Genomic DNA, 26944 nt, shown 5'->3' on the forward strand with positions numbered 1-26944 from the left:
TTCTATGACAAGCCAGTTCTATCTAATGGTAAATTTAGCCAAGCAACCACTTTGCCATTTCTGAATTTCTGGTATTATGATTAATTTAACTACATTGATAGGATTTTATTGTATATAAATATAACCAGAGAACTACAATAATCATTTACTCCTATGCAAAAACAGAGATAAAAAATGAAACACTAAGAAAGCTAGATTTGTTTAAAAAAATTAGTCCAAATACTGTATGAAGAAGACTTGGTTAAATTTACAGACTTAAAACACACGTGTACCCACAAGTGTTGTATTGTAGGTAAAATGAAACAAGACAACTGAGCCAAAATAACTCCAAATGCGATGAATATGTATCATATAATTAATTTTGGCAGTAAATATTTTGAAACCCATGAAGCAGGAAAAATATTACCAGTGACTTAGGCATAATCAATATAGATGTGTTTCCTGAAAAATTAGGGAATGTGTCATAGAATTATTACAGATAATTAGTTAAAATTTCAAATCACAGTTTAGAAATGTTCTTTAGTTCTGTCTTTAATATATACATCCCATATTCTTATATAGAATCTATATATCATAGAATCTATATCTACCTATCTAAAAACATTAATTTCAAAGTAGATCTCCTTGTGCTTATCCTTCATGTACTTAAATCTGTCACAACAATATTGGTGAAATCTAAAAATTATAGAATATAAGATGGTCATTTTTTTGATATAACATTCAGAATGAAGTTTAATATTTTTTAGAGAGAGACACAGCGAGAGAGGGAACACAAGCTGGCGGAGTGGGAGAGGGAGAAGCAGGCTTCCCAAGAGCAGGAAGCCCGCCCAATGCGGGGCTCGATCCCAGGACCCTGGGATCATGACCTGAGCCGAAGGCAGATGCTTAACGACTGAGCCACCCAGGTGCCCTAGGTTTAATATTTTTTAAATCCCTGGATATGAGGTGCCTGGGCGGTTCAGTCGGTTAAGCGTCCAACTCTTGGTTTTAGCTCAGGTCATGATCTCAAGGTACTGGGATGGAACCCCACGTTGGGCTCTATGCTTAGCCGGGAGACTGCTCAAGGATTCTCTCTCCCTCTCCCTCTGCCCCTCCCCCCATTTGCTTTCTCTCTTTCTCTCTAAAATAAATAAATAGATCTTTAAAAAATAAAAATGAAAAAAAAAATGGAATGCTTGCATATAGGAAGTACTTAGTGCTCAGAAATGCCATGTTTAGAAAACCACTATGGTAGAAATAGGTATCATCCAGAGTGCCATATTAAATCTATTTTAATTACTTTATAAGACATATCATACAGAAATACTTATTTATTAATAATTTTTTAAAAATTAGTATTTTCACCTTGACTTCTCAGAAGGAGTCGTAGAATGAAGTGAGAATTCTAGTTAAAATAGACAACATATTTAATCATTCAGAAAGTCTATGTATATACCTGACAGAATTGCTATGAATAGTGTTCTTGAATATTGTACACATGTCAAAACTAATGAATAAAATAAAACATCTTTTGGGGAAACAAGAGCAATATGAAAATTCAAGCAGAGGAGACTAGAATCATAAATGAGAGATTTAAATAAAGTTTCAAAGCAAATATTTTACATATTGTGCTGAGATTTTATACACACACACACATATCTATATTCATGATAATTTGTTGATAAGAAATTGAGTAAAAAGCCTTCTATACAACAAAAGGCCTCTATATTTTGGGGGGGGGGAGTCAGTTTATGAGTTTCTCTCTTCCAGTGAATGGGGAAAACCATCCAGTAACCTATTTCTCATGACAATATCTGTAGAGCATTACAAGAAATCCTCCTCCAAAATCTGCAATAAAATGAAAATTGCTTACAAAAGCAAAATTTAGACCTTATGGACTGTGAACAATTTGCATGTTTGTTATAAAACAAATATAATATATCTAACTATTCAAAAGGGAGTAATAACATTTCCTAAAAGCAAGGATCTTATTTTGATGGGAAGTAAAGTTTACCATGTAAAAATAAGTGTGCTTCTGGGAGAGAAATAAGTTTTAATGTACATATTAGAAATAGAATAATATTTGCCAAATATCACTTAAAATCTGCAAGGAAACTTCTCTGAATGTAATAGGAAAAGTTTGAGTAGCTGTATTTCTTTCTGGTAGCTGTTTGATCCTATATAAAAATTAGTACAAATCAGGAAAATTTGAAGTCATTCTCAATGTTGAAGAAAATTAAGATGGTATTGAATATATATGAATCACCTTTCATAAAAAATTGTTTTTCTTTGTAAATGAAGGTGAAAATTTTTTAAACTTATTTTCTATTAAATATAGATGAATCTCTCCTTTTTTAACTTTGAAGATGCAAATAACTATTAGTTTCTTCCATTCAATTTATAAAAGTTAGACTAGTAGAATTTCCCATTGATACCATTGGGTTATTTGGGAGCAAAAATGTTTTTGTTAAAACAAGGTTAGGGGTGCCTGAGTGGTTCAGTTGATTGAGCATCTGCCTTTCACCTCGGGGTCCTGGAATCAAGCCCTATTATCAGACTCCCTGCTTAGCAGGGAGTCTGCTTCTCCCTCTTACCCCTGGTTGTTCAAACTCTCTCTCTCTCTCATATAAATACATAAAATCTTTAAAAAATAAAATAAAACAAGGTTAATGGGTTGGTGGAAATTATCTTTTAAAAAATCTCTTTCAACAAACAATTTTTTAAAAAGTTACTGATAACCTTAAAATACCTAGTCCATTTGTTTATAGAAATGTATATTACACTTAGTAACTTTTACCAATTTTACTTTAAGAAATTGATTTTCCATAAATGTATTTTTATCTAAGCTGTCTCTTTGATTTAATAGTTCTATAAGCCTGGCATTAGTCATTCAAAGTAATTTTCAGAAATCCCATTAAAACTCGGACGCTGTTTATTTCCTTTTATAATATTCTTTGAGAGGAATTCAGTACATTCTATTAAAATTCCTTTCACTTGTCCTAAAGTGCCCCTTGATTTCAGCACGGTCCTATGTCAGACTATGGCTCTCCAGTTTCCCAACCCCATGACCACATGATCTATTTTCCAGTGCTTTTCAGTGATAACTTTTTGTATCCTGTCATTTTCTCACTTTGTTTTAAAAAAAATTATTTCTTTTAAAAATTGGGGTAAAATATACCTGACATAAAATTTACTACTTTGAGTATTTTTAAGTGTACACTTAGGTGACATTAAGCATCTCACTTTCTTTTGCCATAGCAAAGCACCAATTGCCTTGCCTTCCTAAATCAGGTAGCAAGATGAGTGTTCTCAAAGAAAGTAAGAGATGTATGAGGAGAGTATAGGAAATCAAGGGGTGGCTTTTGCTTTCGTTTGCTGGCTTGCTAGTGGGTCCCAGGGATTAAAAAACCAAAACAAAACATGTAATTGCTGAGGATTATTAGCTAATTATTGATGTAAATTATTAATGATGAAAGTGCTAAGAGCTTAAAGAGATCCATTCCTGGTAAAAGAAGTTAATAAAAGGTATTTAATTCACCTTAGAGCCCTTTCAGGTGAAAATGATGCTTCCTGTCCCCCAAATAATGTTTTTTTTTTTTTTTGGTACTTAAAAAACTCAGTTGTTTGCTATTTAATAATATGCACATATATCTCTAATATTTTTCCCAATAGATACAAAGCTCTGCCATCACTTTTACCTTCAGATAAATGACTGAGGTTATTAAATGTTTGGTCTGAGTAACTCTTGAATACTAGTTACTCTTAACAATGTAGGGTTTCTTTTTAACTCACTTTCTTACTCAATATTTGCACATTCCTTTATTCAAAGAGTGCTAAATAGTGTTTGTAAAGGTTAATATGATTGTAATCATTTGGCCATTTATAGGTTCATTTTGTGTAATTACAATTCTCATATGCTCCTTGGCAGGAACTGAGTATAGACCTGAAAGGCACTGACTGATCACAGGATCACAGTATGCCATATTTTTTAGGACTGCAAAGGCATATATAGTGTGACATTGTATTCAGAATTTACATGAAAGTTAGTAAATATTGCATATCATCATCAGAGGTTCATATAGTACATGATAGAGATGCTAAAGAAAAGATTTGACGATACAGATTGATTATAGTGGGGAAATTGTTACTATTATTTTATTTCTCCAGACAACATCAACATGGTTTATGGAATCAGACCCAGTCAACAAATACTAATTGAGTCTTACTGTATGTTACAGTCTCAGTTCTCTGACTGGCTTTATCCAGGCAACTTCATCTTTGTGCCTCTAGGTTTCTCATCAGTTAACTAAAAATAATAATACCTACATCATAGATTTCTGTAAGGCTCTGATAAAATAACATATGTAACAAGTTTTGTGATCTTCAAAGCTCCACTTAATGGTTAATTCTTATGACTGTTAAAGTCCTCTAAAAATACAATGTCAAGTAATAGAAAAAGAACAAAACAAGTTGGCCAGTGTTGTGGTTGTTGTCATGCTATCGTCACATGGCTTTGATGATGTCAGTTAACATTTATAATTTTGCCAACCTCAGATGATCAAAGGAAGATACTTGGGAGAGTTATTTTTTTAGCTTTAGCTGTACTTAATATACATGATTCTTATTAAAATCACTGGAGACAGAAAGACTTGCCATTATCTATTCTTACATGATTTTCTTTCTTGAATCATGCTAAAGGGATATCCAATAGGAAAAGACAGTGACAATGATATGAATTGATTATGCTTGTTTTTCATTCTTTAGTGCAAATGCTGGCCTGGATTCCAACTGAAGGATGATGGTAAAACGTGTGTAGACATTGATGAATGCTCCTTGGGATTTCCGTGTAGCCAGCAATGCATCAATACATATGGGACCTACAAGTGTCTCTGTACAGACGGCTATGAAATACACCCTGATAACCCAAATGGCTGCAAATCACTCTCAGGTATTGAACTGAACTTGTCCACCGATCCAACCTCAGTTACACGTATGGATTCTGAGTTTTATAGCCATTCTTACTGAATTCACTCCTCCTTGCTGTTTCTGAGAAATCAAATTCTTCCCTACTTACCTTGATATAGGAATCTGTCACTCTAATTTTGTGTGCTCTCCACAAACTGTTCTGTTTGTAATAAAATTGCATTATGGTCTTGCGAATTATGAAGTGCTTTCTAGATTTTGAGAGTGCTCAGAAGTAAAAAGAACTATTTCTAGCAGTTTTTCCTGCTGCATCACAGGTTCTTAGGAGCAGGTTTGGCCAAGAAAATTAAAGAGCCTATTGTGACTGGATTATAATAGTTTTTCCTTCTCGCCTACCCCATACGCACTCATATATGCATGCCAAGGAGAAGAGGTCAATAATGATAATGGTAATGATGATGACAACAACAGCAATAAATCAGCTATACAGGACTATTTGAATTCTTCCAGTGATTCAGCAAACATTATTAAACTTCTACTTGTTCCAAGTAGTGTGTTTGATTTTGTAGATTAGAAAATTCAGTAGAACATGGACCATAATTTTAAAAATACTGTAATTCATTAGGGGAGAAAATCACACATATTAAAATAATACAAAGCAGTATATAATAAATAATGACTGTTTAAATGAGCAAAAACTGGTACATAATATGTCTCTTAACCCTTTACTTTGAGTATAGTGAATCCGATTAGCATTGCTAGTTTCTTATATATATGCATGTCATATGTACATGACAACATTTAAAACATTAGATATTTTATTTATTTACATAAAATAAATACCAGTGACAGACATTCTTAAAATTAGTTTTCGACTGGTTAAACCTTTGCACATTATGGAGAAAAAAAATAGGCCTTTCAAATTTTTTATTTCATTTTAGCTTATTGGAATATTCATCACTGAATCAATTTGTGTATTATTTGGAGCCTGCTTTTTTTTTTTTTTAATTTTACCAACCTACTTGCTACATCATGCATCCAGTGACATAAGATAAGAATAGAGAAAAATCTCAAAACCAGTCAATGTTTTTATTACTCTAAGCTTTTTGCTAAGGTTGGTATAAAGGAGATGAATGCTAATGATTACAATTTTGGTCTTATTATATCATGTATCCATGCTGTAGTTGTTTCTCATTAACAGTAATTATTAGAAACTAATAATAATTTTAATACAAAAACAAAGTGTTCCTGAAACATAAATCTTTTGCTAAAGAGAGGATAGATTTTTTCCAACTTTACTGAGATGTAGTTGACATAAAACTTTGTAACTTTATTTTTAAAATTTTAAATAACTGTGCAACTTTAAAGTGTATAATGTGTTGATTTGATACACTTATATACTGCAATAAGATTGCCACCAGGGTGTTAGGAATGCCTCCATCACTTCACCTAACTACCATTTCTTTTTTCTGGCAAAAACATTTAAGCTCTACTCTCTTAGCAACTTTCAAGTATATAGTATTATTATCTATAATCACCATTTTATTCTCAGAACTTAGTTGTCCTGTAACTGGAAGTTTGTACTCTTTAACCAGTATCTCCCCATTTCCCTTACCCTCATACCTGGTAAACACCATTCTACTGTTTCTATGAGTTTAGCTTTTTTGAGATTCTACGTATAAGTGATTTCACATAGTATTTGTTTTTCTCTGACTTATTTCACTTGGTGTAATGTCCTCAAGGGGCATCCATATTGTTGTAAATGGCAGGATTTTATTCTTTGTCATGACTGAATAATATTCCATTTTGTGTGCATACGTATAATAATACATATGTATGTGATAAAATATATAATATATACTATATTTAATATACATATACATTACGTACTATATAATATGCATATGTGTAAATACAAATATATAAGTTGATACGTGTGTTTGAATACAGATATCTATACATATAAATATATATTTACATCTATGTGTATCCACGTCACATCCTCTTTATTCATCTGTTGATGGACACTTAGGTTGTTTCCATGTCTTGACTGTTGTGAATAATGCTGCCATAAACATGGGAGTGCAGATGTATCATTGATACTCTGTTTTCATTTCCTTTGGATAAATATCCAGAAGCAAGATTGTTGGTTCATATGTTAGTTCTGTTTTTAACTTTTTTAGAAATTTCCATACTGTTTTCCATTGTGTATTTACATTCCTACCAACAAATGAACAGAGGTTCCCTTTTCTCACATCCTTGCCAACACTTGTTATCTCAGGCCTTTTTGATGATAGTCATTCTAATAGGTATAAGGTGATATCTCATTGTGTTTTTAATTTGCATCTCCTGATGATTACTGATGTTGAGCATCTTTTCATGTACTTGTTGGCCATTTTTGTATGTCTTCTTTGGAAAAATGTCTGTTCAGTTCCTCTGCTGATTTCTATTTAAATAAATTTTATTTGTTTATTTATTATGTTATTTTAAATATATTATATTTATAATATATTTATATAATATATAGTATATATTATACATATATATACAAAATATATGTATATATACAACATATATATTATACATATATACAAAATATATAATTATATAATATATAATATATAATGTATATAATATAATTATAAATCATATTGAAAATGTAATTAAATATTTATTTATTTATTTATTTAGTCATAGAGAGCGGGGAGGGTCTGGGAGAGAGGGAGAGAGAGAGAATCTTAAGCAGACTCCATGCCCAGCACAGAGCTCTATCTCATAACCCTGAAATCATGACCTGAGCCAAAATCAAGTCAGACGCTTAACTGACTGAGCCACCCAGGAGGCCCTCCTCTGCCCATTTTTAAATCAATTTTATTTTGTTACTGATTTGTATGAATTCTATATATTTCCAATATTAACCCTAATATTAATACCTTATCAGATATATAATTTACAAATAGTTTCTCCCATTCCATAAGTTGCCTTCTAATTATGCTGTTTCTTTTGCAGTGCAGAAGTTTTTAATTTGTTATAGTTCTGCTTATTTTTGCCCTCATTACTTGTGTTTTTTATGTTATATCTAAAACAATCATTACCAAGACCTTAATGGAGACTTTTCTAAATGTTTTCTTCTAAAAGTTTTAGAATTTCAGGTATTACATGAAGCTGTAAAGAACATAACTGCCTAAGTATTAAGGTAGACCGCGACTGACTAATTTCATATTTATAAATATAGTTGACAAGAGATGGCAAGGTACCTTCAACTGCAGAGCCAACTCTCTGTAGTAAGGTTCTGAGTCTCAGTTTAGCATCAACATGAAGACTGAATGATTGGTTGGGGGTGCTGCACTTGCTAATGGAAGGAGATGTTCAGCATGTGTGGCACACATTTCTAATCCCTGACATAACCTATGTTAATATATAATATAGCACCTATGTATTATATATTTACTGTGAAACTAAAAGATAAGAAGAGGAAAGTAATAATTTTTAACATAAGCAATAACTCTGTAACAATAAATGATTTATAATTAAATCCACATTAATTACATAAAGTGACTGCCTTTTTCATTGCTTTTTTCTTTTTTTTTCTAATTTCTACTGACATTAAATTTGTTTATCAGGCAACTAAGTATATGACTTCATCTTAGAAACAAAGCTCTTTAAAAAGTGTTTGAACAAAACTTTAATTGGATTATAACAACCAAGAATGTGGTCAATTTGAATTTAAATTATTCAGATACATATTCAAATAATTGTGCTGTGCAAAACTTTCTGAATATTTTCTATTTAGAAATCCAATTTGTGGGGCACCTGGGTGATGCACTCAATTAAGCATCTGACTGTTGGTTTTGGCTCAGATTTTCACATCAAGGTCCTTAGATTGAGCCCCCTGTCAGGCTCCACCCTCAGTGAAGGCTCTCTCTCCTTCTCTCTCTCTCTAAAATAAATAAATAAATCTTTTAAAAAAATAAAAATAAAAATCCATTTTGTTTCCAAAAAATTCTGAAGAGAAAACTGATCTAAAGGTTTAGAGGATCTTCATATATTGGAGCATGGTCAGATTCTTCTTATTTTTCCTAGATTCTAGAACAAATGAGATACTACAACATATTAGACAATCTATAAGAAGGAAATAAAGACCATTAACAACTATTAAAGGATTAAAAAAAGCCAGATTATGGGGAAAGATGAAATTAACAAACAAAATTTACAGAACCTGGAGTTCCAAAATTATCTAAAAAAAGTCTCCAGGTAGATAAAAGATATATATGTAGACAGTGATACTCCTGATTTTCACCAAAGTTATTCTGGCAGCATAAGGCTGGTCATTTGGTTATCAAGAAAGAATTTTCTGATTATATGAATTAGCTGTACTATAGTTCTCCAAGATAGGTGTAGTTTATTCTTTCCTGAAACTCATTTAAAAATATCAGATTATGATAGCAGATATTATCCACCAATTCCAAATAAATTAGATAATCTGCTGTTCATGAAAACTGAGGGAAAGAGAGGGATGCATTTAGAATTTTCTACATTTCCCATACTGCCTGGTTATCTGCTGCCTTTTCATTTTATTATCAACTGAAATGCTCAGTGTGAATTTTTTAACAATTAATCTACCAGAGGGCACTGCATTTAAATTTATAATGCTGTTGAAACCAAGCAAAGTTGAAAACCATACATATAAAATTCTAATTCTGTTTTTTTGTCTTGGTATTTAGATGAAGAACCTTTTCTAATTCTTGCTGATCATCATGAAATAAGGAAAATTAGCACTGATGGCTCCAACTATACACTTTTAAAACAGGTATGACATTGTCTTGATGATTTCATATTTAATATGGGTACTCCAGATATGCATGAGAACTGTAGAAATATCTCACAATTAGAATTTATGAAGCACTTACTCATGGACACATGCATGTATGTATATAAGATTACCATAAATTTTATTTTGTTTGAATTATCCGGGTGATGTTCCCAACATGTCACATCACATCATATCTAAGAAAGTAAAAAAAAAAAAAAAAAAAAAAAGTAAGGTATAATTAATGGAAGGCAAAAACTGTCTCAAGAAAAGGTAGATTAGAGAAAGCATAAAATTATGTTTTAAAGTATTTCTTATATTACCCAAATTGTTTTTTCCCCCTGAGATTTAAAAAATAATGCTTTTTCAAGAATTTTAAGTTTCTGTTTATAGAACTAGAAAATAAAACAGGAATGGTGATCTCCAGCCTTTAAAATTTAGAATGAGCAAGTGAGCAAAAGTGTAATGGTAATCCAGCCATGGTTCAAAGGTTGTGAGGCACATATTTTCAATCCTACCCTCTTCATCCCTCAACGTGTCCACTTCAAGAGAATCTGGGTTGTTCCATTTTGATGTTTGAGTTCTATTGTCAGAGTTTGCTTATATCTGTTATTTGAGATAAAAAGGTATGATTTGCACTTCGTGACAGGAGAGAAAATTCTGAATTGCTCACCTCAACTTTTTATTTCTCCCAGTCTGCAGTGAAAATAGCATAAAATCAAGTCATTAAAATGACAGTGATTACTACATGGACTAGAGAAATCACATGCAATTAGGTATAGTATATTTTTAGTTGTCAGGAGAAATAGCTTCTTTGGGAAGATTCAGTTGGTATCTGTTCTGCTGCAAATGTCTTTTTGCACTAAACCATATAATAGTGACATAAATAGGTGAAAACACAGTCTAGAACAAGTGTGCCAAAACTAAGGACATTTCTTGTTCTTGTAGTATGTTTGTGCTAGCATTAGGCATAAGCTTAGGCCATTCATGTGATGATTTTTCAGCAGCATAAAGAATACCTATGTAACTAAAACTATTTTTGCCACCTACTGATGGATTCCTCCATTGCCATTGTCAGTTTCATTCATTTTTCTTAAGAATTTAGTTTCATTTTAAGTGTAAATATTCATTAGCAACTGGGATACTGACTCTCCCTGACAGATTTTTCAGTTTTCCTCTAAGTCACAGATTGAAAATGAAAAGTTCCCATGAAAATCCAGATTTCAGGCTATTCCTAAAAAAAAAAAAAAAAAATAGGCAGGTACAGCACTGTTGGGCTCACATCCTTGAACGCCCACAATCCAAACTGTGTAGCAGTTGACACTTTGACATAGTGGTCAACGCTCTCGGATTCACTGGAGTCGTCAGACTTCCCGTGTGCTTGCCACACATACACTTCTTCATGAATGTCTGTGAGGTTTAGATTCTTGCTCTTGAGATTAGAATGTGCCACCAACATTCACTGCACCATTACTGAGAGGCATCCCTAATTGTGAACCCTGCAGAGATTGGGAAAAAATGGAAATATTTTCATGTTGTTTATAAAAACTAAACAAATCGATTTAAAATATGAGTTAGACTATTATCTCTTTAAGAGATGAATAATATAAGAATAATAATGAGTAATAATATAAGAGAAATAACTCCAGGGAAAAAATTTTAGCATATATAAATGTGAAAAATGTTTGCGGCCCAAATGGTTTTCTACATTATTTAACTTAATTCTTTTTTTCTGTGTAGTCTAATTTTAAGCTTATAAACAAAGTTACAAAATACTGAAAATTGTCTTTTTCTTTTGGAGTAGGTCTCCATACCCCCTGTAGGCCTCTCTATGCTGTCAAAGTTGAATGTGCCAGCCATGATTTCCTCGTATGGTATCTGGAAAAGGAACATGCTTATTTTCTCTTTACTAGGTTGTATTTGTTTATTTGTTTAGCATTTCTTCCTTTTAGACTCTGCTATCAGAAAGGGAGAAAGTTCTCTCTTTAGGACACTGTGTATAAGCTCAGTTGAACTAATAACTAAAATAGCAACAATATTTATTGACTTCATGAAGACCATAACCGAGCTTCAATGACATCTCCTTGCTTTATTTTCCAACTCTGTGACTCAGGACATTTCTGCTGGTATCCCTTTTGTTGTTTTTATGGCTAATATGTTATCGGAGATTGTTCTTAATGGAGGAAAATGATTTTTTCCTGTATGCATCATTTAAGTCTATTTCATACGTCCAGACCGCTTTAATGACATGTTCAGATAGCACTTCTTTCCTGGTATCATTTTCGACTATTGCCAATCACTAGTACCTAAGTGGGGGATGACTTTCAGATAGTTTTCTTAGTGTAGTGTTTATGAAAATGAAGAGGGAGTGAGAAAAAAGAGGAAGCTCATGAGGACTGTGAACATCTGTGTCATTGGAAAGCATTTATTAATGTGACCACTGAGTAAGGAAATAGACACCCAAGAAACTAGACACAACACTTACATCCAGTTTTGCCTGCAGTCTGTTTGGAATATATCATTTCTGTCAGGGAAGATATTTTTAACTACATTTCATTATAGCATTATAGGAATTTTCAAGGAGTCCTAGGCAGAGAAACAGTTTCTGTTTTTTTGTTTTTTTTTCCTCAGAGATTTCTGTCTACATGTGCAGAATGAAGTAAAAAACGGAAGTAATTATCTCCCCATATTTTCTCTCAGTCAAAATAAGTGAAAAGACATCCTTGCCTTAAATTTGGGAGGAATATTTTTGTGTAGGGGATTAGGAAGAACAATTTACCATAATATCTTGAATTTTATTCTCTTTGTTGAAGTCTGTACAATCTCATGAAGCATTACAGTGAAAAAGTATAACAGCTGATAGATTATTTTTTACCCTATGTATTCTAAAACATAGTGGTAGCTAGGCCAGCTGTAACTTAAATTCTTACACCACATGCATAAAGAAAATGTACTTTAATAACATGGATTTGGGAAGTGAAATGCATTAATTAAGTATTAATTTTATTAATTTAGGTGCATTAATCAAGTGGCTTTCTAATGTTATCCAATTCAGTCCTAGCAGTGCCTTTTATTCCAGTAAAATTGCATAGAGAAACAAAACACAATTTCCTAAATTAATCATCTTGAACCAAAGGGTGCAAATCTTCAGCTATAGAAATGGAAGAAGCAAATAGGATTTTGATGAAACCAATTTTCAGCTCTAAAACCACTGGGATGACTCTAGTGTTTAGACATTATTTTGCCTATGCCCTTGGCTGTTTTAATGTTCCTTGCATATGATTCTGCAAAGAGAGAATTGCAAAGTTTTCTGGGGCGATTAAGGGTAAAGATGTAGAAAAATGACCAGCTTGGTTAGATAGAAATGTCAGAATTCAGAGCTTCCATTCCTCTGCATTTATAGCTTTAATTTATTATAGTTGAATTGCTATATTTGGAATTGGATTTTCATTATCTAAATTGATTATTGTAAAGAAAGGAATCAGATAATTCTGTCATGATTGGGTAAATCTTTCCTAAAGTTAGTGACAAGATTCTCTCCAGCTTTTCTCTATAAAGCTCTAATTCATCCATCTGAATTGCAGGCCATCACAGAACCCTAATACATTTACTTTACTCCTCTGCTGTTAAAAGCATTTGAACAGAAAGGATATTACAAACTACTGTTGGAGTGAATTTATTAAACTCTCTACAGAACTTGGACTATACTCAATTTGTATTTTAAAACTTTGATTGATTTTGCATAGACAATTTCCTAGATATGTATGATGAAGTACATTTAGTTAAGGAGTCCTCCAGTTTTTAACTTGTGAATGAATATTTAACAAATCTTTTGATTCTGTGACTGATTTTTTTAAGCATTTATGGTCATTATTTTTGATTAGTAATGTCAGTAAGAAGTATACTTGTGTTTATGCATCCGGGTGTAGTGAGGGATTTACACACAGTCATGTTTACTTATGTCTCTTATTTATGACCAATGGCAGGCAGTTCCAAGGAGTCAGGCTATTTCAGGTTAACTTAATAGTCTGGGGCTGAGAACAGAGATCGTTCACGTTAAGCCAACTAAAAACATAAGATTTGAACCTATGATTTTAATGCATCACCATTAGAATTTAGCCCTGATGATAGAAGAAAAAAAGTCAGTATTTGCCAGAACCTTCTCTGAATTGCTTCTATAACTAGGCCATCCTTAGTCTTCTAGATCATTGGAAAGAAATAAAATATGAACAGTAATAATTTAGCCTCATCCTGAGTCTTATAAAAGAGTTTATAAATCTAATGCAGAGGCATTATATCTAATTTTAAATTTGGGGAATAGATCTGGAAACTGAACCCAGATGTGGTAATTATCATCCTTCTTTTCCCTCCCCCTCTAACCAAACAAAACAGCCCATCTCCCTGAAGGTGCTAATCCTTACCCATAGGACTATAGCTACTCATAAATGACCCCTAAAACAATTTGAGACTTACTACAATTTTAGGTTAAATATAGATATAAGCCAGTTTCCAACAGATATAAAGATATGGCGATGAGATCTTAGGGCTTTGCCAAATGTCTATAGTGTCAATTATTTTTTAATACCTAAAATTTATATATTAATAAATTATCCAATCCTTAAAATGAGTTAACACAATTAAAATCCGAATCCAAGTTTTGTTAGTCCATTGGGGTAGTAAATCTATGAGTCCTAATGAAAGGTCAAAATTAAATTAACCCCTCAGCAATCATTTGAACAATTTAGCACCTAAAAAGATTCCCAGATCCTAATGTACAGTTCTTAAATCAAATCCGACAAAATACATACCTATCAAACCAAAGAACTGTGGTATTCGGAAACCTTTCAGTTGGATTCATGTTTAGTTTTGTTAACTTCAGAAAAGACATGAGTCTGAAGGCAGGCATTTCCTCGTATTTCAATGTGGAATAAAAAGATATTGCCCACCCAGTTCCTCTTTGGTCAAATACTCACCTAAGATTATAACCTTTAAATTCTAATATGGCATTATGTTGGCTGGAGGGCCCTTGCAAGCAAGAAGAAACAAAACAAGGCAGCTCATTTATCTTGTTGAGACAAATGATTTTGGCCAAAGTAGATTCTAAACCTTCTTTTCTGACTTTCATCAGATGGCTATCCAGAGCTCATCTTCAATCTTCAGGGATCGTCAGCCTTTCCAATTTAGATATATGCTCTTTTTTGGTTACTCTACAGAACAGATAATAATGACAGTAAATTTGTACTTTTTAACATTAACCTAAAGTGAGAGTCTTTCACTTTATCTCCCTAAAAGCAGATTTTTTTTTCACCCACAATACTGGCTATTTACTTACATCTTTATCTATAAGCAGTCCAAAATGTTTGTAACCAACATGGAAAAATATTTTCAAATAAATTATGCAACATCTTAAATGTATGGTACAGAGAAGATGTAAACATAAAATGCGTTTAAAAGAATTGGTCACAAATGCTCTTTGTTGTAATAACTATAACTATTTAGGGTCAAAAGGAGACAGTGATTCTTATGAATTTGCAAAACATTTTAAAATAATTCCTATTACCTATTATTCATACTTTTCCTTTTTTTATTTTTAGGGATTAAACAATGTTATTGCTATAGATTTTGATTACAGAGAAGAATTCATCTATTGGATTGATTCTAGCCGACCCAATGGCAGCCGCATAAATAGAATGTGTTTAAATGGAAGTGATATTAAGGTAACTACCTGTTACAATGATGGGATTATTGGATATTTTATTGGTATAGCTGACTTGAATAGAAAATGTTGTTTGCTGGTAATGATACAACTCATAGGATGTATTAGGTTGATTTGAATTTCACATTTGTACAGTGATTAATGCATACTTAAAATATGAAATATGGGGTTTTTTAATCCATCTGTATCATTATAACACTATTACTTGCAATAAGATAAGAATCAAATTGGGTAAATAAAATTCAGAACTTTATTCACAGCCCTAGAAAATGTGAGAGATGATTTCGACTTGAATGATTAGTGCCTGACTTGCAATTGTGTTAATTTATATAAAAGGGAAAGTTGAGTCTGAGAATCTATAATTGAAAATATTAATTACTGGACTCTAGATTGAAATTATAGCACTATTAAAATTAACCTCCTATACATGGAAATAATTGAATGCATTTCTGTAAAATCATGAATGTTCTGATCAGACAGAATAATTAAATACATGTCACATTCTAGATATGAGCTACTTGGCACTATTTCTGAGTTATCTTGAGTTTTATGTTCTGCTGAAGTGAGCACTGTGTTATCTTGAGTTTTAAAATAAAATTATTTGAAAAATAAAATAAAATAAACTGCTCTGCATATATGCAACAAAATATAAAGACATTTAAATTCAAGTACATGGAAACTTCAATTACTTTAACTTTTTTTGTAACCTTCTATAATATCATACAGAAATTTTTAGTGGGAACAATCATTTTTGAAAATATTAATGAAATCGTGAAATGTGTATATGCAATGCCAAGATGACCAGTGTGATTGTATCTATGTATAGACTTTATGTATTTATGTATGAGCTGATAATTTATAAACAAAATATCAGTATATTTATAGAACAAAGAAGCAGATGAATTTTGTCTTTTTTAATTCTTTGGCTATTTATATAAAAACTGTAAAAGTAACATTACCAAACTTGGTCATTTTTTTTACAAGACATTTAAATTTTTGGTTACTTTTATATTTTTTGAATATATTTTAATATTTTAAAGGATTAATTATCTACCTCCTTGGGACTACTAGCCCATTACTACTTTAAATCATGTTGTAATTGGGTCACAGAATGAATCATATTTCTATTGAGATCACTAATTCACTGATTTTCATGTAAATTGTCAGCCATGCCAACTTTTTAAAAGTGGAATTTAGGAGAAAGAAGAAAATATATCTTACAATTCAATACAGTAGGTTGATACTATTAGTTGCTGAAAATGCTCATGTAGTCATATATATATATATGGTATCTTTATATATAGATATATATATCTATATATATATAGATATATATATGGTATCTTTACTATTGATGACATTAGGGAAAGGATAACTATAAACTTTCATTATTGTTTTCTTGTCTCTAACTATTGGGTTCTATATATAGCCCCAAGTTTCAGTTTCTCCTTTCACATAATCCCCAAAGCACTGAGAACTCAGAAATAGCAGTCATATAGAATCTTTGGTTATTTTATATGCTTCATATTTGTACATACAAAGTTTATGCCCTTATTATAGCTGATATTGACATGGGTTAGAATCAAGTGCAGGAGTTGTGTGAATTTCACTTCCTTTGGTTAGGTTAAAATAATGTATGTTCTTACTTGTATTTTTTTCTCTTGTTCTAGTAGATAATTTAAATAGGGCAAGAGCAGCTGGGAGAGTGGAGAATGCTATCTCCCCCAAAACCTGTTAAAGATAAATAATATCAATAATTCTGTATTTTTGTGTGTGATAGAATTTCTGCCCCCAATTTTTAGAAGACAGGTAAGCTATAACAAAAATGTCATCAACAACTTTGTAGCTGCCCAACAGCTTTTTATTTTGGTGTTTACTTCTTAAGCCCATATGTCATTTTTAGGGACCTGATTACAGATATGGTAATTTCTTGCATCACAACCAAGTAATTTTATTAGGGTAAATTTGTTCTATGTTTTATGCTTATCTAGATTCCATTTCTAATGTTTAAGTAGAATTCTATAATCTCTGTAAAAAATCAAGAAGCAATTGCTGAGTTCTTAAACTAGGTATTTACATTGTTAACTTTTTAAATTATTATTTTGTTAGGTAGTGCATAACACAGCTGTCCCCAATGCACTTGCTGTTGATTGGATTGGAAAAAACCTCTATTGGTCTGACACAGAAAAAAGGATCATTGAAGTATCCAAACTCAATGGCTTATATCCTACTATACTTGTTAGCAAAAGGCTGAAGTTCCCCCGGGACCTGTCTTTGGATCCTCGAGCTGGGTTTGTAACAAACATTGAAAATCTTAAATTAGAGATTGAAGCTGTGGATTACATTCAATGTGGTAATTCCCATTCTGTAGGTTTTAACATGAAAACCAATATAAAGTGTAATGTGTAGACATTCTTATTGGGAAGTCAAAAATAGAAATGTGACTATCATGGTGAAAAAGAAAAACATTTAAAATGATGAGATTTTGCAGCAAGTATTTTAAAGTTTTAAGCGCAACTGTTTTTCTAACCAATTTATAAATGTAGTGGAAATAAATAAAATGTACAGATTTCTCTGATTTTAATGCCTTTAAATCTTGGAGGAAAGGTAGCGATTGTGATGGGTCACAAATATGGGTTATATAATTCCTGTATCACTTTAGGGCAAGAGACATAAGTAGTATCCATGGATAATAAATAACAAGGTGCAATATCCATGCATTCCAAAGGGATAGCAAAGTGGAAATATCGAGAAAGATTCATATTGGAGCTGTGTTTCAGGTGCATTTCGTTGTAAGAAAGGAGCACAAGTCATGGTAAGGATTAAGGACATCAGGCTGCAGATTCCAGATGAGGGAAGAACACATAATAAGGTGTCAGTGCTTAGGTGTCAAAGTCAGATTTATGGCTGCTAAAGTTCTATAGATTAGGACCGTTACCATTCACTTTTAATTATGTTGTTTTGGTAGAGAGGCATGCCTTTCTTTTTTTTTTTCAGTATAATTTAGCATGATTACATACTCCAAAATGATCTCTGTAGAAGTTCAACCTACTCAACATGCTTGTTAAAATAACAAATTTAGAGAAAATTTGATTTTTTAAAATAGGACACATTCACAGTAACAAGTATTATGATAACAGTAGTGCTCTAAATTTTTTGCTGTGTAAATTAATTTCACTTAATATGTTTCATGAAATCATTGCTTTTATCTTATCATATACAACAGTTAGACTTCGCTTCTTGCTAATATGTTGTATATATGTTTTTTTGGTCTCTTATGTATATAATTGGCAATGTGATCATACCACTCAATATTTTATAGCTTAATTTTAAACATTACTTTGGGTAAAAGCAGTATCTAATAGGAGAAGACTTGTACTGTAAATACTTTTCTGTTTCCAAGGTAATGTGCAACTTTTAACTTTTATATGTTCATATAATTATATAACCATTTTGTTACCTTTTAAAGTATTTTCTTTACCATAGTAACAAAAGATTCAAAAGAGTGTCAATTCTATTTTAATTGAAACAGAGTCACAAGAGAGTTTGTTTTTAATATGTTTCAGGAAATAATGGCCAGATGTACTAAGTTTGACTATTATCATCATTCATTCATAAGAATGTGAATATTTTAATTCCTTCAGAAATTTATCAGAAGATATTTATTTTAGTGTGTTCAAACCATTGTACTTTTCTTTGAAACCCAATTATGGCTGGCTTAGCTTTTCATTTTATACTCTTCAGGATGCTTCATATTAAACAGACAAACATTATCTATAGATCATAATAGTCTTGTGGAATTTACTAGTTATAAAACAAAACTGTGTCCTTGCCTAGTAACACAGCTGAGTCTAACTTTAAGTTTTATTTCTCCTGGGTTACAGGTATTATTACCCTGTAAACTGAAAACAGCCTTAAGTTATCATTAATATAAACCCATCCATCAAAAGTGTCAGTTAAAATAGTGAAGTACTAAATTATTGTAAATGCTATGAAAGACTCCCTTGATTTCCATTTTGAATAATATTTTATGATATAGATCTGCCATATTATAACCAAAAAAAACAGATAAAAATTGGATATTTTTATGTAACAATTAAAGCCACCTATTTTAGCAGATAAAATTTAATGACACTTTTTTGTACATGTTTCTCTTGTTCCCCAGAGTGAGACAATAGGGCAACCTGGATTTTAGTTTTTATGAGATGAGCTTCAGGGTGAAAATTCCATGACTGTCTAAAATATTGTGTAATCCTGCTTAAAAAAATCAGCTTAAATTATAAGATTATGTGATAAAAATGTCCTTGAATCCTTCCACATCAGATTAACATTGCAGTTTACATAAGTTTTGAATTTGCCAATATGACTGATCCCCATTTCCTTAAGGAGTGTGATTTCTGTCCTGATATTTAGTGAGTGATAAGGCAAGGGTTTGTTTTTATTTTTTTTTAAGATTTTTTTTATTTTTTATTTATTTATGAGAGACAGAGAGAGGGAGAGAGAGAGAGAGGCAGAAGGAGAAGCAGGCTCCCAAGGAGCACGGAGCCCGATGTGGGACTCGATCCCAGGACTCTGGGATCATGACCTGAGCCGAAGGCAGACGCTTAACCATCTGAGCCACCCAGGCACCCGCAAGGGTTTGTTTAAAGGAGGATAAAGATCACTGGACTAATATAATAAAGCAGATAAATTTTTAGGAGGTAGCTTACAGGTCCTTTCTGTCTTTTAATAATTGTATCCCAATTGTCACAGTATCAATTTCATATGGTGGTTACTAAGAGTGGTAAAGAAGATACATGTAGACTGATCATCTTCCTGTTTGTTACATTTAAATTCAGCTGAGATTCGATTATCCCAATCGTTCTGTTATCTGGTTTAGTTTGGGAAATACTGTTCTAATTTATCATAAATTTTGGGCAGTTACTATTATTTACATCAATGTTTATAAAAGTTGTTGTTTATGCAGAATATATATATGTATATATCTATGCATTTTAAAGTAGAATAGAAAATATAATGTTAAAGCCAGACTGAGTATAATTTTATCTTTTATTGGATGATTAATATGTTATTTCAAGCAATCACATAACAAAAGAACATTATGACAGACAATAAAGTAAATGTGTGCTATGACTGGTTAATAGAAAATTATTCATTTATTCAGCTCATATTTATTTAGCATTTAGTGTCTATCAGTCACTGTTCTAGGTAGGAGCATAAAATAAAAGGCACAGTCCGATCTCTAGGTATTTCACAGTTCATTGGGTAAGCATATGAGTAAATAATTAAAATACAATGCAATAACTTATTAAAATAGAAAAAAGTCAATCAGAGAAAGACATGTATCATATGACCTCAGTGATATGAGGAATTCTTAATCTCAGGAAACAAATTGAGGGTTGCTGGGGTGGTGGGGGGTAGGAGGGATGGGGTGGCTGGGTGATAGACATTGAGGAGGGTATGTGCTATGGTGAGTGCTGTGAATTGTGCAAGACTTGAATCACAGACCTGTACCTCTGAAACGAATAATACATTATATGTTAAAAAAAAAAAAGAAGAAGAAGAAGATAGCAGGAGGGGAAGAATGAATGGGGGGAAATCGGAGGGGGAGACAAACCATGAGAGACTATGGACTCTGAGAAACAAACTGAGGGTTCTAGAGGGGATGGGGGTGGGGGATGGGTTAGCCTGGTGATGGGTATTAAAGAGGGCACGTTCTGCGTGGAGCACTGGGTGTTATGCACAAACAATGAATCATGGAACACTACATCAGAAACTAATGATGTAATGTAATGTAATGTAATGTAATATGGTGATTAACATAATAAAAAAAGTCAAAAATAGAAAAAAAAGAAAATTGAAAATGTTTCTATCTCAACTAGAATCAGAGTCAGCTTCCTGGACAAGACTGATAGAGTAAGAATTAGCCAGTTGATGCAGTCCTCTTCAGAGCAGGAGGTATTTCAGGCAAAAAGAACAAGCTCTGTGGGAAAGCAAAGATGCATAGGAGAGCACGGCACATTCAAGGAATTGAGAGAACTCATGATTGGAAAAATTTAAGTATACACATTTGTGAAACTTTGATGCCAGACCTCTTTGCAGAGCAAAAAAAAAACCTAGGGATAAAAATGCAACACACCACAACAATAACAACAGCAAACCAAACCTTATTAAGACTTCTGGCTCAGGCAAACAGGTAAATAGAGGAATATTTCCCTAGAATATGAGGAATACAAGAAAGGGGCAGAGATAAGAAAGGGAGATGATCAGTTTGTAAACCTATTGGGATTGGAGTTCCCCTGTTATAATAATGATAATGAAGATAACTAACCGCTTCTCTAGAATTCTATGAATTTGAAAACTGTGACTGAATTTTATCACTTTAGTTGCTTGTTTTCCGAGTCTGTAAGAAAGATATTATTTTTTCACTATTATCCTTAAAGTACAGAAAAGAAGATTCAGCCTCAAAATGGCCAACTGATTTTCTCAGGATCATTTATGTAGTAAGATATTAAGTTGGGGATTTAACCCAATTTTCAACCTTTGGTCCCATACTTTTCCTATTATATCACATTAGAATTTTCAGTAACAAAATAATGTTGGATCATGAGCATGTTTTTCAAGAGCTATACAAACAGGAATAAGAAAACAAACATATAAAGACAAAACTATAGTTTCTTCCATTTTAATAATTAGCCTCTTTACAAAATTTTAAATTTTAAATGTAGATATGAGTTTTTTTTGGAAACAAATAAAATCATTACAAGCATGCCTTATTAAGAATATTTTTGTTTGGATTCCTTTTCTAATAGTATGTTAGCAATACCACAAGAAAATAATACTAGGTGCTATTTTGAATTATAAATATATTTTAATGAAAATATATTGAAGGACTCATATAAAACTCAGTATCTGTGTCCATTATTGCCAATATGGATAATGATAATGCAGATGAATTTGAAAAAGACAAATTTTATACTTCTGTATTTTCCTCAAGTCATTCTTTCTTCCTAGAATGCCCTTCTGATTTTCCTCTGGTTGCAACAACTTCCCATTTTTCCAAGAACAGCAGAAAATATCACTTCCTCTGTGAAACATTCCCCAGCTGTGCCTAAGAAGTCCCCACATATTGAACACACACCATTACATGACTTTTTAATTTTTTAAATTTTTATTTTTTGAGGTATAATTGACATAAAACATTAGATTAGTTTCAGGTGTACATATGACTATTAATGTCTTTCTCTCCATCTAGAAAGTGAGTTCTTTAGCAAAAAGGCCATGTCTTGATCACTGGTTGTGCCGAACACAGAGATTGTTAACTTCACTGCAAAAGGAAATAATAAATGGGCAACTGGATGTACACAGCAAATGGGGTTATAGTTACAGGCACATTGTACCTGCATCATCGCCCAAGCCAATACATCAGTATGTAAATAACCCGCATGTTTCAAGGAGAAAAGTCATAAGGGAACTTTTGTCGTGAGGGAATGAAAGGCATACCAGGAATTAAAACTCAGTTTCTGATTTCTGTGGGAAAGTAGAAATATTTTATTAAAATAAACAGTCACATAAAAAATCCTTTATCAATTTTTAAACCTATATTCCCATACTTAGTCAAAAACATATAGGGAATGAATATGAAGAATTTATTTATAATTCAAAATCAGAAATAATTGCAGTTGGAAGAAATGTTGCTGAGTATATTTCCTGAATTCAGAAAAAAATAGTAAAACCTGAGAGCAGATTTCTATTTTAATTTTTTAAAGAAATATAGTATATTATACTAAACTATAAAAGACATCCTCAGGAACCACAGAAGCCTATTGTTATGGTTACAGTAAACATTGTTTTCTATGTTCACACTTTGTTATAACTTACAGAATAGATATTATTTGGAGCTGAAGTTTTTCAGACGTGATCTTAGGTAAACATTACATATTATATGGATGAAATTTAGAACTCCACTTTTGACATTTTCACTGAAGTTTTCATTTTTCAGCTTTAATTATTTACAGCAAATTTCATACTTAGGTAGTTTTTAAGAAGTTGAATTTCAGATGTTAAAATTACCAGAATGTCTGGTACAGACTTATTGAAAAATTTGGAAAAAATGTATGGTAATGAGGTTTAAGTATGGAAAAGGAAATGAAATTTGGCATCAAAATGTGGGTACCCATAAGGAGAGAGAAATCTGGTGTCTATGAAGATTCATTCATACCTGAAAAGAGTTAAACTATACTTTTTTTCAAAGCAATAGAATATTTTCATAATATTCTTTTGGTTGATGAGTACTTAAATAGACAAATCATGTAATAAAACACACAATCCAGACAAATTAGGGACACCTGGGTGGCTCAGTTGGTTAAGCGTCTGCCTTCGGCTCAGGTCATGATCCTGGGGTTTTGGGATCGAGTCCCACATCGGGCTCCCTGCTCAGCGGGAGGCCTACTTCTCCCTCTGCCTGCCACTCCCCCTGCTTGTGCTCTCTCTCTGTCTTTGTCAAATAAATAAATAAAATCTTTAAAAAAAAGTCCAGACAAATTATATAATACTATACACACAATCCAGATGCAACAGGTCACCTATTAGGTGGGTATTACTAAACCAATATATATATAGGGGGAGTGTACACATATATATGAAATATATATTACATCTAGTACAGATAAAAAGTAATAGTTAATATTTGGTAAACTTTTATTCCATTTATCAATGTTCTAAATTTCTTCCCTATAGTCTATCATTTAATCCTCATGGTGATCTTATGAGGAAGAACTATTATTATTCTCTTCAACATGTGAGTAAACACAGGCTCAAAGAGCCTAATTGGCCAGATTCACACAGCTAGTTATAGATGGACCCGAAATTTGAACCTGATTAATCTGTTTCTAGAGCTCATTTCCTTAAGGCTCTACATAGAGTGACTTAAAGAAAAAGTAGTCTATTAATCTAGAGACCTGAGCCCTTGTCCAACTGTATCACTATCATAATAGATTATGACAACACACATAATCTTATATGGTCTCAGTTTATCAGTAGAATGAAGGTCTTAGGCCACATGATCTTTAAGACCTGTTACACATTAAAATCTTCATTTAAATTATATTCTGTTGTAATATCTGAAGGAGATAAGAGTTATTCTTACCTTTATAAGGTAGCTATGAAGATAGCATTTATGTTGAAAGAACTATTAGTGAGCACAATATTTCTTTCATGCTTTCTTCCATCTAGTAAATTTATCATTCCTTCTTTTGTGCCTCCATAGTAAAGTAGTTTTATCATAATACTTTTTTTTTCCATTTGTTTTACATCCGCCTCTATTGCATTCACTGAGAGATCTTTAAAGGTAAAAATTGTATCTGTTTACCTCTGTGTTCCCAGTTCTAAGGAGTATCTGGTATATGGCCTCAAAAAATTATTGTTTCAAAATACGGTTCTCAATCTACTTAAGAATGGCTCTGGGGCTTGTTAGAGTTGTTATACCAGCTGAGTTAATCAAGGTAGGTTCTTTGAATATGAGGCCTGAGAATCTACATCATTAGTGCTTTGTGGGTTCCTCTGTTCACAACATATGTGTTGTTCAATTACACATGCAATAAAGAAAAGTAATTCTGTAGACCAGAAAGAGCTAAAGCACAGTTTCCCAAAGTGTGTTTCCTGTGAACTACCCTAGGAAAATAAATGCTATCACCCAAGATTCTGTGATAAAGAAAGGGACACCATACCTCCCTCTGAGAGAAACACCGTGTCGTATTAAAGCCTATTAAAGGCTTTTACAATAATAATTAAAAAAAGATGATGCTTATTTTGTTAAAGAAAGCACTTCTCAAATATGTTTAATCTTGAAACCTATCTGGAAAAATGTGATCAGGGAAGAATTTGTGGAGAATGGAGAGGCAAAGTGAATTATGTCTATATGAAAAGATCTATGTAATTGAAGAGGAATGATCTCTTCCAGTGATTCATGGAAGCACAGAAGTGAAAATGTGGGACTGTAAATACTGCAAATAGAGCTGAAGTGACACATTTTTTAATGGTGGGGAGTAATTGGGAGAAGTATGTTTGTGCCTTTTTTAAGGAGAGCTTGTATGGCAAGGACAGGATTTCAAAACTCTTAGTGAGCTTTCTGGGAATGATGTAACAGATGTCAGACTCCATGAAATCTGTTCTTCCTGTTCTTGATATCTTGGCTCAAGATGGTGATAGGACCAGCCAAAAAAAAAAAAGTTCAGATTATAGATAAAAATTTTAAATTGCTGTTATATGGATGTCAGACCATTTGGAATTCATAATTTACTTAATGACTCCAGAAACATTATTATTCACATCCAATAATTTGCAATATTTTATTGATAACATTTGATGGAGAAAACTTTTTTTTTTTACTTTTGGGATGTTTGAATTGCAAGTTCAAGTGCATGTATATAAATATGAATACTGCCTCTAATTAAGCCAAATTGGACATATACTTTGTAATGGTACAGAATGTTATTGAAATACTACTTTAAGTTTTTATTTGTTTATATTCACTTCTCAAAAACGTCTTGGTTGTATAGAAGCCCAAATATATTTGGTCGTATCTGACCTGTGTGAGAGAAGCTGGCATATATATGATATCATCTATCAGGGAAAAATATTGCTATGTTAGTGTTCCCAAGACTTCCAGTCAGTAAGCCAAGGAGGAATGTTCTGATTTCAATGAGATAAACTATCTTTGCATTTTTACTTCTTTCTGATTCATTTTTTTCCTTTTTATCTATATATACTTCCATTATCTCTAGTATAGACAGCAAGGTGCACTTCCATAAATTTACTAGAAAAGAATAGATTGTGTTTTTCTAGATGTATTTTGTTGACATATGTTTGCTTTCAAAATAAAAATATAATAATTCAAGATTTAAATAACTTAAAATAATTCAAGATTTAAAGAAACAGTACATTTAATCAATTTCTAAAAGGCTTGGTATCTCTTACTATCTGGTGATGTAAAATTTTTAAATTTGTTCAGAACTACCATAGATATACATAAGCACTGGACAGCAAGTCCAGTATTGCTCTATGCAAACTTGACTGTTGTATTTCCAGACTCAAATTTGTTTTTAAATTCTCACTCTCAGAGCTCTCTTTGAATCTTGCTTGCAATTGTCTACCTTTTGTTTAGTCCTTATCAGATACATATTCCTTACTTTAAGTGCTGTGCAAAATTAGAACTCTTAATGATATTTTCGGTAGTAAAGAACTTTTAAAAGTATCTTTATAATCTGCTATCCCCTGCCTTTATTGCGGAACCCCAGAAAATGATTGTCAGCACAAAAATGCACATATTTCTTACAATGATTATTATGTTAGCCCAGTATTTGATAAATGGTTTTCTTCAAATCTATTATTTCTTTCATACTGTGTGGTTAAAATGTCTAAACATAATTATCACTATCAGAATGTATGAGGAAAATTTTTCTTTAAGGAACATTTTGATTTTATTTTTTTTTAAAGATTTTATTTATTTATTTGAG

General features: G+C 32.1%; 1 protein-coding gene across 2 annotated transcripts in view; it reads left to right on the plus strand.

Annotated features, from left to right (window-relative positions):
* Nucleotides 1–26944, plus strand: part of LRP1B (LDL receptor related protein 1B) — a 1880289-nt gene that overhangs the window by 1611283 nt on the left and 242062 nt on the right. For both annotated transcript variants that reach the window (XM_088022156.1, XM_088022157.1), the window contains 4 exons: nucleotides 4744–4927; nucleotides 9627–9712; nucleotides 15307–15429; nucleotides 17538–17719. In XM_088022156.1, the coding sequence (XP_087878282.1) occupies nucleotides 4744–4927; nucleotides 9627–9712; nucleotides 15307–15429; nucleotides 17538–17719 (575 nt within the window). The remainder of the gene's footprint in view (nucleotides 1–4743; nucleotides 4928–9626; nucleotides 9713–15306; nucleotides 15430–17537; nucleotides 17720–26944) is intronic.

Source organism: Eumetopias jubatus, unplaced genomic scaffold, assembly GCF_037043125.1.
Source record: "Eumetopias jubatus isolate StellerSeaLion01/CBP00866 unplaced genomic scaffold, mEumJub1_p1.0 scaffold_3, whole genome shotgun sequence".
In the NCBI taxonomy this organism is placed as follows: Eukaryota; Metazoa; Chordata; class Mammalia; order Carnivora; family Otariidae; genus Eumetopias; species Eumetopias jubatus.